This window comes from Carassius gibelio, chromosome B25 (assembly GCF_023724105.1).
Source record: "Carassius gibelio isolate Cgi1373 ecotype wild population from Czech Republic chromosome B25, carGib1.2-hapl.c, whole genome shotgun sequence".
In the NCBI taxonomy this organism is placed as follows: Eukaryota; Metazoa; Chordata; class Actinopteri; order Cypriniformes; family Cyprinidae; genus Carassius; species Carassius gibelio.
Window position 1 is genome coordinate 13,957,998 of NC_068420.1, and position 13,454 is coordinate 13,971,451.

General features: G+C 41.0%; 1 protein-coding gene across 2 annotated transcripts; it reads left to right on the forward strand.

Moving 5' to 3' along the window:
* The first annotated feature begins 1,006 nt into the window (after positions 1-1,006).
* Positions 1,007-12,785, forward strand: LOC128014293 (UDP-glucuronosyltransferase 2A1-like). 2 transcript variants are annotated; one of them, XM_052597744.1, is made up of 3 exons: positions 1,007-1,094; positions 1,203-2,383; positions 10,954-12,785. In XM_052597744.1, exons 1-3 carry the CDS (start codon positions 1,081-1,083, stop codon positions 11,358-11,360), a joined length of 1,602 nt encoding a protein of 533 aa, XP_052453704.1. In that variant the 5' UTR covers positions 1,007-1,080; the 3' UTR covers positions 11,361-12,785. The 2 variants fall into 2 exon arrangements, with proteins under 2 accessions (XP_052453704.1, XP_052453705.1); XM_052597745.1 differs by lacking the exon at positions 10,954-12,785 and having other exon boundaries at positions 1,203-2,927.
* Positions 12,786-13,454: the final 669 nt, after the last annotated feature.

A 13,454-nucleotide genomic window follows, 5' to 3' on the forward strand; every position in this document is an offset into this window, starting at 1 on the left:
ATCCATATTTACATTTTGATGGGAATTTAAAAAAAGTCTGTGAAGTACAGTGTGTTCCATGTAGGCTACTGTAACATATGCCTACAGATTGTATAGCTGCTGAAGCATATTTTTCTCAAGGAAAAAAAATCAGTAACGTTAGACTCCATAGAGACTCACCAAGAGTTTTAAACTGAGTTCAAAAATATCACTTACGTAATTATCGTTACGTTTAAAAAAAAAAAGGTACTAGAAACGTTACGAGCTGTAGTTATCACCTCCCTACCTTAATAATTGTCATTACTCTTAGTGTTATTCACAACGTAACAACTTTAAAAACAAATTTTGTCGTGCAATGAAAGTAGGCTAACGTTACCTCACCTGAGAAATTTTGCGCTCTTCCTCTAGTCAGCATTGTCCTGCGATGCAGTGAAGCACATGATCGGTCAAGCAAGGGCAGGCAAATTTGATATTTGAAAATAAATTAATTGTCTTTTTCCCCTTCTTTTTTTAATCATGAATGTACAATGTTTAAATGAATAAATAAGGAACCGTCTGTAATATCAGACTGGACTCAAATTAGAATGTAGGCCAGTGCTACTGCCTAGTCGCCATCTAGCGTTGAAAAGAAATACAGCACGTAAATAAATTACATTTAAAAGATAAACCATATATACATATATAAACACACACACAATAAAAATATTGTTCACAAAATGACACGTCAAAATTTTCCTAACATTCTTGAAATTTGTCACATGACTCTTAATCTTTAGCTTTTCAGGGACACCGGTGTCTTCTTGGAAGTAGCTAGACTAATATTTGGGGGCAGGGGGATGTAGTGGTTTACTAATTTATTTTATTTGGCTGTCTAGAGGACATAAGGTGTGCTATTAAATCTATGCACTTCTCAAGAACTACAGCATGTACAAGCTTAGACAAGTTTTGTGCGCATAGAGGAAGTATCATTGGTATCAACTTTCCACTTGTACACTCCCAGTGTTTTGCACATTTTAGCAGGGCTGGGCTTGTTCCACACTATTTCAGTGCTGTCAGTGTTTTACCTAGCTGGCCGCATACTTGGATTTTCATCACCAGCTTATGAACTTTGTGTGGTGAGTAAAGCAGATTGCCATCATTTTTTATGTAATCAGTTATTAAGTGTTAATGTGGTTTGTGAAACTGAATTATAATGTTTTGTAATCAACTTTCTTTCATCGAAGGTTAAAAAAGATGCATTATTTTCCTGCCGCATTGTTAGCATTCTTGAGCATATTATGTCAAGTGTTTGGAGGGAAAGTGTTGGTGTTTCCATTGGATGGAAGCCACTGGGTGAACATGAAGGTCCTAATTGAGGAATTACATACAAGAGGTCACAACGTGACCGTGCTTAGAGCCTCTAACAGCTGGTATATCAAGGAGGAATCTCCTTTCTATACCTCCATCACTGTTTATAATAGCGGTGGAATTGAAAAGGAGCAGTTTGATGCATTTACGAAACATATCCTGGTCAGCAGAAGAGAGAAACTGTCCTTTTGGAGCTACCTCTCTCTGGCCGCAGAGGTTGGAACATTTTTTGAAGAGATACATCGCAATCAACTTGACTTAATGGGTAAAATCTTTGAAAATAAAGACTTAATGGCTTCACTCCAGACAGCAAAATATGACCTGGTTCTGACAGATCCGGCTTTTGGAGGTGGATGTTTCCTTGCGCTCCGTCTTGGTCTCCCTCTTGTGCTAAATGTCCGTTGGACGATGCATGGAGAGGCACATTACGAAATAGCTCCTTCACCACTATCGTATGTTCCTTTACCAGGACTAGAGCTGACAGATAAGATGACGTTTGCTCAACGTGTACAGAACATAATGGGATACATATTTTCAGTTTATCACAAAACCAGATATATCTCCTCACACTACCAGTCTTTCTGCAAGAAATACTTTGGATCAGAAATTAATTACAAAAACGTCCTTCGGGATGCAGACATCTGGCTCATGAGAACTGACTTTACCTTTGAGTTTCCACGACCCACAATGCCTAATATCATCTATATGGGGGGCTTCCAGTGTAAACCTGCCAAGCCGCTTCCAGATGATCTTGAGGAGTTTGTGCAGAGCTCAGGAGATCATGGACTCATTGTCATGTCCCTAGGGACTATTTTTAGCCATCTTCCACAAGATATCACAGAGGAAATTGCTGCCGCTTTTGCCAGATTGCCCCAAAAAATAATTTGGAGACACACTGGACCTCGACCTGTCAATATAGGTGATAATACATTACTTGTTGACTGGTTACCTCAGAATGACCTGCTTGGACATCCTCAGACTAAAGTGTTTATAACACATGGAGGCACAAATAGCATCCAAGAGGCCATCTATCATGGGGTGCCCATTTTGGGTTTACCTTTAGTATTTGATCAACCTGACAATCTGTCTAGAATGAAAGTTAGAGGCACAGCTAAACTTGTGGATATTGCAGAATTGAACAGGACGATGTTTCTACAGGCACTGGAGGAAGTGCTTTATAACCCATCTTACAAGGAGAACATTCAGAGACTGTCCAAGCTGCACCACGACCAGCCAATGAAACCTCTTGATCGTGCCGTCTTCTGGATTGAGTTTGTCATGAGGAACAGAGGAGCTCCTCATTTACGAACACAGTCTTTCAGAATGTCCTGGATCGAGTACCACTCGGTAGATGTTATTTTGACTCTGCTGGTGATAGTTATTTTGATTTGTTTGATGATTTATAAGATCATAAAATGTATGTGCTTAAAAATAGTATTTAAGAAGAAAATTAAAGCCGAGTGATCCCAGGAATTTAAAGTTTAAAAATAACACATGCAACACATACAAACCTGAAAATTTATATTTTTATTTGTTCTTATTTGTGCAAATTGTATCCAAAAAAAAAAAAAATTATGTGCACAATATGAGTGGAAAAAGAGTGAAATAAACTTCTTTATTAAACTTCTAATTGTTGCACTGTTTGTAACACAGCAAATTTTTCAACTTTTTCAACTTATCTTCTTAGCATAATTTTTATAAGGACAAAAAATATATATTAAAGTCTATTTTTAATGTACTTATCTACATGCCTAAGGGCGGCTGAATTTATCTAAAAACAAAGTTTTAATCTTTATGTCTGTACAGATTGTATTACGCATACAGAACATTAAGAAGAATGCCTAATGAAAATACACTGCTACCTTGTAAGCACTGTATTTAAAAAAATAAACAATATTGAACTGTTAATATTATATATTAACTATTATTTTGTCAAAATATGTTTTGGATGGTGATCAGGCTTCCTTTTGCTCAACATTTGTCAGGAGGACATGTTTTCATATTTCAAGAGTGCAAAGGATATGCAAATGATACACTGCTATTTTAATTAAAGCGTGAAAAATATGCTGGAAGAATACCAGAGGCATCATCAGACATCACAAGCTCCATCAGCCTCAATGAACTTCTATTTTGTTCTTTTTATTGTTCATTGACCAATTTCGACTAGATGTTATATTATTATCACACACATGTACCACTGCAGTTAAAGAGTTTAAATAAATGTATTTTGACAGTCCCTAAAATACACAATTATACATAGACACCATTAAATCATATACTCAAAACATTATATCCAACATTGCAGTTTGCGTTGTGTGCATTTCTCTGGAACACAACTTGCCTTTCTATTTAATTCAGATTTTATCTGGTGTGGGGCAGATGAGAAATGAAAAAGAGAAGAATGTACCAGACAGATTCAGCCCTATACTACAGAATGCGGAAGTTAAAACGTCCTTGGTATTGGCATTTCTAAAAGAAGATGTTTCCAACATGTGTTCACCATCGTCTGAATGGCCTGTGTCATTTTTAGGAAAAAGTTTTCGTGCATCCATACATAAATGTGATTTTTATGTATACAGAGATGTCACAGTAAGCATCTATTCTGGTCAAAGCCAGTGTGAACAGCTTGCACATGACATGAAGTGCAATGTTTGCCCACTCAGTAGGGCACAAGTGCAAACCATTTTTTCATGCCATGCCATGTTTTGTTAACAAAATACTTTCTCCAAAATCGATCAATATAAATAAATAAAAATTTTATGCAATAATTGGTCCAAAAAAATGCATGATAAACATAAAAAAATTATGATTAAATATATTTTTCACCTTTGCAAGGTCCTTAAAGGGTTAGTTCACCCATATAGCAAATTTATGCAATTAATAACTTACCCTCATGTTGTTTCAAACCTGACCTTTCAAAAGACCTCCTTTTATCTTTGGAACACAGTTTAAGATATTTTAGATTTAGTCCGAGAGCTCTCAGTCCCTCCATTGAAGCTGTGTGTACGGTATACTGTCCATGTTCAGAAAGGTAAGAAAAACATCATCAAAGTAGTCCATGTGACATCAGAGGGTCAGTTAGAATTTTTTTAAGCATCGAAAAATACATTTTGGTCCAAAAATAGCAAAAACAATGACTTTATTCAGCATTGTCTTCTCTTCCATTTCTGTTTTGAGAAAGAGTTCAAATCAAAGCAGTCTGGATATCCGGTTCGCGAACGAATCATTCAGTTCACCAAATCGAACTGAATAGTTTTAAATGGTTCGCATCTCTAATACGCATTAATCCACAAATGACTTAAGCTGTTAACTTTTTTAATGTGACTGACATTCCCTCTGAGTTCAAACGAACCAATATCCCGGAGTAATTCATGTACTCAAACAGTACACTGACTGAACTGCTGTGAAGAGAGAACTTAAGATGATCACCGAGCCGAGCCAGATAACGAACAAAACATTGACTCATTCACGAATTAAGAACCGTTTCTGTCAGACGCGTCAGATCATGAACCTAGGAGCTGATGATACTGCGCATGTGTGATTCAGCGTGAAGCAGACCGACACACAGAGCGCCTGAACCGAACTGATTCTTTTGGTGATTGATTCTGAACTGATTCTGTGCTAGTGTTATGAGCACGGGTAAACCGAAGGATTGAATCAAGGGCAATCATCGCAAATTACACCATTACGGCGAGCGCAAAAGAACCGGTGAACCGTTTTCTTCAATCAGTTTATTGAATCGAACTGTCCGAAAGACCTACTGGTGATCCGAAAAACCAATGCAATTGGTTCTTCACTCGTGAACGAGTCAGTCTATTGTTCGTTATCTGGCTCAGCTCTGTGTTCATCTTCAGTTCTCTCTTCACAGTAGTTCAGTCAGTGTACTGTTTGAGTGCATGCATTACTCCGGGATATTGGTTTGTTTGAACTCAGAGGGAGTGTCAGCCACATTTAAAAAAGTTAACAGCTTAAATAATTTGTGGATTAATGTGTATTAGAGATGCGAACCATTTAAAACGATTCAGTTCGATTTGGTGAACTGAATGATTCGTTCGCGAACCGGATATCCAGCTGCTTTGTTTTGAACTCTCTCTCACAACAGACACGGAAGAGAAGACAATGCTGTATAAAGTCGTCGTTTTTGCTATTCTTGGACCAAAATGTATTTTCGATGCTTCAAAAAATTCTAACCGACCCTCTGATATCACATGGACTACTTTGATGATGTTTTTCTTACCTTTCTGGACATGGACAGTATACCGTACAATCAGCTTCAATTATGGCAATGATTAATGTGTTGGTTAAATTAATGAATGAATGAACTTAATGTTATAAGAAATAGTTTGAACATTGAATGAACTTAATGTTATAAGAAAAAGTTTGAACATTGTTTTTGAATATTTTTAAACTTCATCTAACATGCAAAAATGTCCTCCCATGCATTAGATGCACCACCCTATTCATTGTGTCAACACTGTTGTCTGTAAAATACAGTTCATGTCAATCTGTGTTATTAGACTATATTCATCTCACATTCACAAACTACTTTATACTGTGAATTAAAATTGACTGCATTCAAATGTAAATACTAATAAAGTTTAAAAGTGACCAACTATAAAATATATTACATTATGTGGAGGCGGAGGCGTGGTTTAGCGAAGCATGCAGCGGGAGAGAGTATTTAATGCCAGGGGAAACCGGAGTAGTTGAGAAAGAGAAGGACTGCTGATGACCAAACGAGCAGAAGCCGCGACCCGGAAGTGTGTCTCATGTTATTGTTGACAGTGTGAGTGACACTGTAGTTTAAGTTATTTGTGTAATAAAAACATCAGCAGTCAAGCCGACCCCTCGTCCTCTTCCTTTCCACCCTTGAACCATTGTACACTGGTGCCGAAATCCGGGAAGGAAAAAGGACCGCCGCCGCCATGCACAAGATGCGGCCCCAGGACGATTCAGAAGCGTTCCTGGAGCTCTTCCAGAAGTCTGCGGAAGCGTGCGGCTGGCTCCGCGAACACTGGCCGGTGCGCCTCATCCCCCTGCTTTCGGGCGAGGCCCAGGTGGCTGCACAACAGCTCCCGGTGGCGAACCTTCTGGTCTTCGACGACCTGAAGAGGGCCATCATCCAGCGGGTCGGCTGGAGCCCTGAACAACATCGCCAGCGCTTCCGGTCCCTGGACTTGGGGGAAGCCGGTCTGCCCTTCCTGATGGCCCAACAGCTCCGGGACTCCTGCTGCAAGTGGCTGCTGGCCGAGGGAAGTGACGTGGAGCATGTCATCGACCTGGTGGTGCTGGAGCAGTTCATCGCTCGTTTGCCAAAGAAGACTGCCGAGTGGGTCCAGTGCCACCGTTCCACGTCACTGGACTCGGCCATCCACCTGGCGGAGAACCACATGGTGGCGTGCCCAGGGGTCGGCGAACCCCTACCCTCTGTCTCTCTCTCTTCTTCTCTCCCCCCTCCTTCTCTCTCTCACCCTGTCCCTCTCCCTAGGTCCCGACCACCCGGCCCACCACGAGACCAGGGGTCCTACGCAGGTTCAAGAGCCCCACCCAGGGGGGACTGATGGCCGCCGGAGGGGACAGCGCTTCGGTTTCTCCGCTCTCTCCATGCCAATCGTTCAACCCACTCCCTGTCACTGGGGCGGGGGAAGGTCTGGGCTGGCCTGTTGGCGTTGCGGGGATCCAGACCATTTCGTGGACCGATGTTCAATAATGGAGGTGGGGACAATGATCCGGATCCCGGACATCCCGCAGGTCACCCCCGGTCAGGCCGGCGAATACCAATTACCTATGAGTATCAAGGTAGGTATCTATCCGGCCTTGGTGGATTCAGGATGTAACCAAACCTCGATCCATCAAAGCCTGATTCAACCGGGGGCATTGGATACCAGCCGCATGGTTAAGGTGCGGTGTGTACACAGGGATGTTGTGGAATATCAGGTAATGTCTGTCGTTATCCAATTTTGGAGTCAAAAGCATAGTGTTGAGGTGGCCGTTAGTCCGCACCTCCGGCATCCGATAATTTTGGGTACGAATTGGCCTGCTTTCGCTGCTCTATTGGGGTCTCTGTGCGCAGATGCCTCTTGGGGAAATAAGGCCTGGAACGGGGGCGCACGGGTGCAGGTGGGAGAAACTGAGCCGGGACCGCTGGGCCCTGCTCCAGGGCAACCGCGTGAAGTCGAGAGATGGGATCTCTCGGAGCGCAATGACTTTCCCCTGGAGCAGTCTCGGGATGAAACCTTGAAACATGCGCTCCAGCAGGTCCGTACCATCGACGGCGAGCTTCTCCAGCCTACCCAAACGCTCTCCTATCTGTATTTTGCCATTTTAAAAGGTCGGTTGTATCAAGTGACCCAAGACGATCGGACCAATGAAGATACAACCAAGTTGTTAGTTCCAAGGAGCCGCAGGGACCCCGGCCACCCCAAAAGCGCCATTGCGCCCCCTCCCATTAATGCAGGTCCCCTTCGAGAGAATTGATATGGACCTCATTGGGCCATTAGAGCAATCCGCAAGAGGACATCATTTTGCATTAGTCATAGTCAATAATGCAACACGATATCCTGAAGGAGTGGCCCTCCGCAACATTTCGGCTAAGAGTGTGGCGGACGCACTGTTTCGTTTAAAGGGGGGGTGAAATGCTATTTCATGCATACTGAGTTTTTTATACTGTTAAAGAGTTGAATTCCCATCCTAAACATGGACAAAGTTTCAAAAATTAAGTTGTACGTTTAAAGGAGTATTTCTATTCCAAAAATACTCCTTCCGGTTTGTCACAAGTTTCGGAAAGTTTTTTTCGAGTATGGGTCTGTGTGACGTTAAATGGAGCGGAATTTCCTTATATGGGTCCTAAGGGCACTTCTGCCGGAAGAGCGCGCTTCCGTAGAGCAGAGCAGAACAGAGACATTCAATGATCAGAGTGAGAGCGTCGCAAAATGTCACAAAAGAAGTGTGTTTTTGGTTGCGAGGGCAAGACAACCCTGCACAGATTACCAAAAAAAAAAAACATTAAGGGACCAGTGGATGGTTAACAACAGGGCCATCATCCATCATCATTTTCCAAAACCGCTAAGCAAATATATACAGTTTCAATACATAACGTTACCACATAGAGACGTCCTGCTGTAGTCATTGCTGCTGCTGCTCTCGTTCAGTTTCAGCCTCGGGATCTGATTCTGGATCATAAATAAACGGCTGAATCTGACTGTTAGCCATGGTTTGTTTTGGATGATGTTTTTTTTTCCTCACGGTAATGTCAAAACTTCCAAACGCTCTCAACGCAAAAGCCTACTCGCGCTTGTGATTCTTTAGCTCCGCCCACACGTCATGCCTCCAGACGCTCGTGTTTTTCCAAAAAAAATCGGCACAGACTATTTTTCTCTTATAAATATAATAAAACTAAATACTTTTTGGAGATATGAAGGATGCAGTACTACTCTATTGTTACTCAAGATTAACAGAAGATTGAGTGAAAACGAGTATTTCACCCCCCCTTTAATCTCCTGGGTGGGGGTTCCGAAAGAAATACTCACCGATCAAGGCAAGGAATTATTGGGCATTAAATCGATTTGTACCAGCGTCTATCACCTACAAACCAACGGCCTGGTCGAGCGCTTTAATCGCACGCTTAAGTCAATGATTCATAATTTCATGCAGGAAGACGGCAAAAATTGGGATAAGTGGTTAGAACCCTTGTTGTTCGCCATGCGAGAGGTCCCGCAAGCCTCCACGGGGTTTTCCCCCTTCGAGCTTCCTTTATGGACGGCAGCCCCGCGGGGTGCTGGAGAAACTGTCTCCTGAGAGAAATTTGGGAGGAGGGACCGTCTCAAAGCAAAAATGAAATTCAGTATGTCCTGGACTTCAGAAGAAAACTCCACACTTTGGGGCAGCTATCAAGGGAGAATTTGTTACAAGCTCAGGACAGACAGAGCCGGATGTAAAACAGGGGTGCTAAGTTACACAAATTTGCACCGGGAGAGAAAGTACTTGTATTGCTCCCAACATCAAGCTCCAAATTAATGGCAAAGTGGCAGGGACCGTTTGAGTTCGCATGACAAGTCGGAGAGCTCGATTATGAGGTTATATGGTCGGATAGGAACGGGGCACATCAAATATATTACCTCAATCTCCTTAAAAAATGGAAGGAGGTGGAGCCAGTGATGTTGGTGACAGTGATTAGTGGAGAGGAGGATCTTGGGCCAGAGGCGAATGTCAAATCTCAATCCCTCACCCTGGCCCCAGGTGGAGATCACCTCTCGCCGTCCCAGCTCACTGACGTAGCAAGATTGCAGGCTGAATTAGCCGACGTGTTCTCGCCCCTACCCGGCCGTACCAACCTGATTCAGCACCATATCGAGACTGAGCCGGGCATGGTAGTTCACAGCCGGCCGTATCGCTTGCCTGAGCATAAGAAAAAGGTAGTTCAGGCTGAATTAGGTGCCATGCTTGAAATGGGGGTAATAGAAGAATCCAACAGTAACTGGGCAAGACCGATAGTTTTGGTTCCGAAAACGGACGGCTCAGTCCGTTTCTGTGTGGATTATCGCATGGTGAATGCTGTGTCGAAATTCGTAGAAGTGTGCGGTTGGGCATGTGGAGGTAAGGTATCTGGGCTTCCACTTGGGGCCTGGGCAGGTGCGTCCCCAAATTGACAAGACAGCTGCAGTTGCGACCTGTCCGCGCCCTAAGACCAAAAAGGAGGTGAGACAGTTCTTGGGGCTGACGGGATATTATAGACGGTTTGTGCCTAATTATTCGGACCTCACCAACCCCTTGACTGACTTTACTAAAAAGGAGGCACCAGATACAATGCAGTGGACAGAGCTGTGTCAGCAGGCCTTTACCCATGTGAAAGTTGCTCTATGTGGCGGGCCGTTGTACACGCTCCTAATTTCTCTCTCCCTTTTCTGTTGCAGACAGACGCGTCGGACAGGGGACTGGGGGCAGTCCTGTCTCAGGAGATCGAGGGAGAGGAACAGCCGGTGCTGTACATTAGTCGCAAGCTCTCTAGGAGAGAGACTAAGTACAGCACCATTGAGAAAGAATGCCTTGCCATCAGGTGGGCCGTCCTCACCCTCCGCTACTGTCTCCTGGGATATGTGGGGGTATGTGGAGGCGAAGGCGTGGTTTAGCGAAGCCTGCAGCGGGAGAGAGTATTTAACGCCAGGGGAAACCTGAGTAGTTGAGAGAGAGAAGGACTGCTGAGGACCAAACGAGCGGAAACCGCGACCCGGAAGTGTGTCTCGCGTTATTGTTTCTACAAACTGTTGTTGAAATTAAAAGTTTAATGCATAAAATGAACAAAATGCTACTCCTAGTCTCCTGTTTTCTGATAAATTTTTTATGTTTTTGTTTTTCACATTTTAAAATTATATTTAGGCTTCTGCATTATTCCATTTCTCAAGACATCACAGAGGAAATTGCTGCCGCTTTTGCCCGATTGCCCCCAAAAATCATTTGGAGACACACCAGGCCCCCGACCGGTCAATATAGGTGATAATACATTACTTGTTGACTGGTAACCTCAAAATGATCTGCTTGGACATCCTCAGACTAAAGTGTTTATAACACACGGAGGTACAAATAGCATCCAAGAGGCCATCTATCATGGGGTGCCCATTTTGGGTTTACCTATAATGACTGATCAACCTGACAATCTGTCTAGAATGAAATTTAGAGGCACAGCTAAACTTGTGGATATTGCAGAAATGAACAGGACGATGTTTCTACAGGCACTGGAGGAAGTGCTGTATAACCCATCTTACAAGGAGAACATTCAGAGACTGTCCAAGCTGCACCACGACCAGCCAATGAAACCTCTTGATCGTGCCGTCTTCTGGATTGAGTTTGTCATGAGGAACAGAGGAGCTCCTCATTTACGAACACAGTCTTTCAGAATGTCCTGGATCGAGTACCACTCTGTAGATGTTATTTTGACTCTGCTGGTGATAGTTATTTTGATTTGTTTGATGATTTATAAGATCATAAAATGTATGTGCTTAAAAATAGTATTTAAGAAGAAAATTAAAGCTGAGTGATCCCAGGAATTTATTTCAAGTTCAAAAATAACGCATGCAACATATAAAAACCTGAAAATTTATATTTTTATTTGTTCTTATTTGTGCACATTTTAATTTTTCAAAAAAAAAAAATTATGTGCACAATATGAGTGGAAAAAGAGTGAAATAAACTTCTTTATTAAACTTCTAATTGTTGCACTTGATTTACATCTTCCGGTGTAAAGTATACTGATATATAACTTATCTTCTTAGCATAATTTTTATAAGGACAAAAAAAATATATATTAAAGGCTATTTTTAATGTACTTATCTACAAGCGTAAGGACGGCTGTATTTATCTAAAAAACAAAGTTCATGTCTGTACAGATTGTATTACACATACAGAACATTAAGAAGAATGCCTAATGAAAATACACTGCTACCTTGTTAGCACTGTATTCAAATAAATAAACAATATTTATCTGTTAATATTATATATTAAATGTTATTTTGTCAAACAATGTTTTGGGTGATGACCAGGCTTCCTTTTGCTCAACCTTGTCGGGAGGACATGTTTTCATATTTCAAGAGTGCAAAGGATATGCAAATGACACACTGCTATTTTAATTAGCAACAGGAAAAATATGCTGGAAGAATACCAGAGGCATCATCAGACATCACAAGCTCCATCAGCCTCAATGAACTTCTATTTTGTTCTTTTTATTGTTCATTGACCAATTTCGACTAGATGTTATATTATCATCACACACATGTACCACTGCAGTTAAAGAGTTAAAATAAATGTATTTTGAAAAAGGGAAGAATGTACCAGACAGATTCAGCCCTATACTACAGAATGTGGAAGTTAAAACATCCTTGGTATTGGCATTTCTAAAAGAAGATGTTTCCAACATGTGTTCACCATCGCCTGAATGGCCTGTGTCATTTTTAGGAAAAAGTTTTCGTGCATCCATACATAAATGTGATTTTTATGTATACAGAGATGTCACAGTTAGCATCTATTCCGGTCAAAGCCAGTGTGAACAGCTTGCACATGACATGAAGTGCAATGTTTGCCCACTCAGTAGGGCACAAGTGCAAACCATTTTTTCATGCCATGCCATGTTTTGTTAACAAAATACTTTCTCCAAAATCGATCAATATAAATAAATTAAAATTTAATGTTATAATTGCTCCAAAAAATGCATGATAAACATAAAAAAATTATGATTAAATATATTTTTTCATCTTTTCAAGGTCCTTTACAACGAATATACTTTTTTTCTATAACACTACTGTCCAGTAGAAGGCAGTAGACTGTCATCCTGAGAACTACAGATTAAAGTGTTTGTTTTGGCAGGGAAGGGTGTTGGCACATTATGTGTTGGTTAAATGAATGAATGAATAAACTTAATGTTATAAGAAATTGTTTTGAACATTTTTTTTTTTATATACATTTTTAAACTTCATCTAACATTCAAAAATGTCCTCGCATGCATTAGATGCACCACCCTATTCATTGTGTCAACACTGTTGTCTGTAAAATACAGTTCATGTCAATCTGTGTTATTAGACTATATTCATCTCACATTCACAAACTACTTTATACTGTGAATTAAAATGTACTGCACTCAAACGTAAATACTAATACAGTTTAAAAGTGACCAGCTAGAAAATATATTACATAAAAATAAAACAAGTAGATTTTCTACAAACTGTTGTTGAAATTAAACGTTTATTGCATAAAATGGACAAGATGCTTCTCCTAGTCTCCTGTTTTCTGATACTTTTTTCATGTTTTTGTTTTTCACATATTAAAATTATATTTAGGCTACTGCATTACGTGGCATGTTTTCTGTGGCCAATTCTGAACTATAAGTAACCATGTTTCCTTCCATTTTATACCACTTGTATTATTCACAACACATTTTACAATGAAATATATTAATAACTCAGATATTGATATAGCTATTTACTGTATTTAGGCTACATTATGTGATTTAATAACATACAGACCTACAGTCAGAAACTTTAGCTTTACAATAAAGTTCAGTTGGTAGCTTAAATTCAGTAAATGTCTTACTAACTGAGCAAAACGTCACTGATGCAGCTCCCTCCCACTCACATCCTCCT

What these genes read in the sequence shown, in the direction of transcription:
- LOC128014293 (XM_052597744.1), top strand. An exon ending in GGTGCCCATTTTGGGTTTAC is followed by an intron (nt 2,384 to 10,953) that starts CTTTAGTATTTG and finishes TTTTGGGTTTAC; the next exon opens with CTATAATGACTGATCAACCT.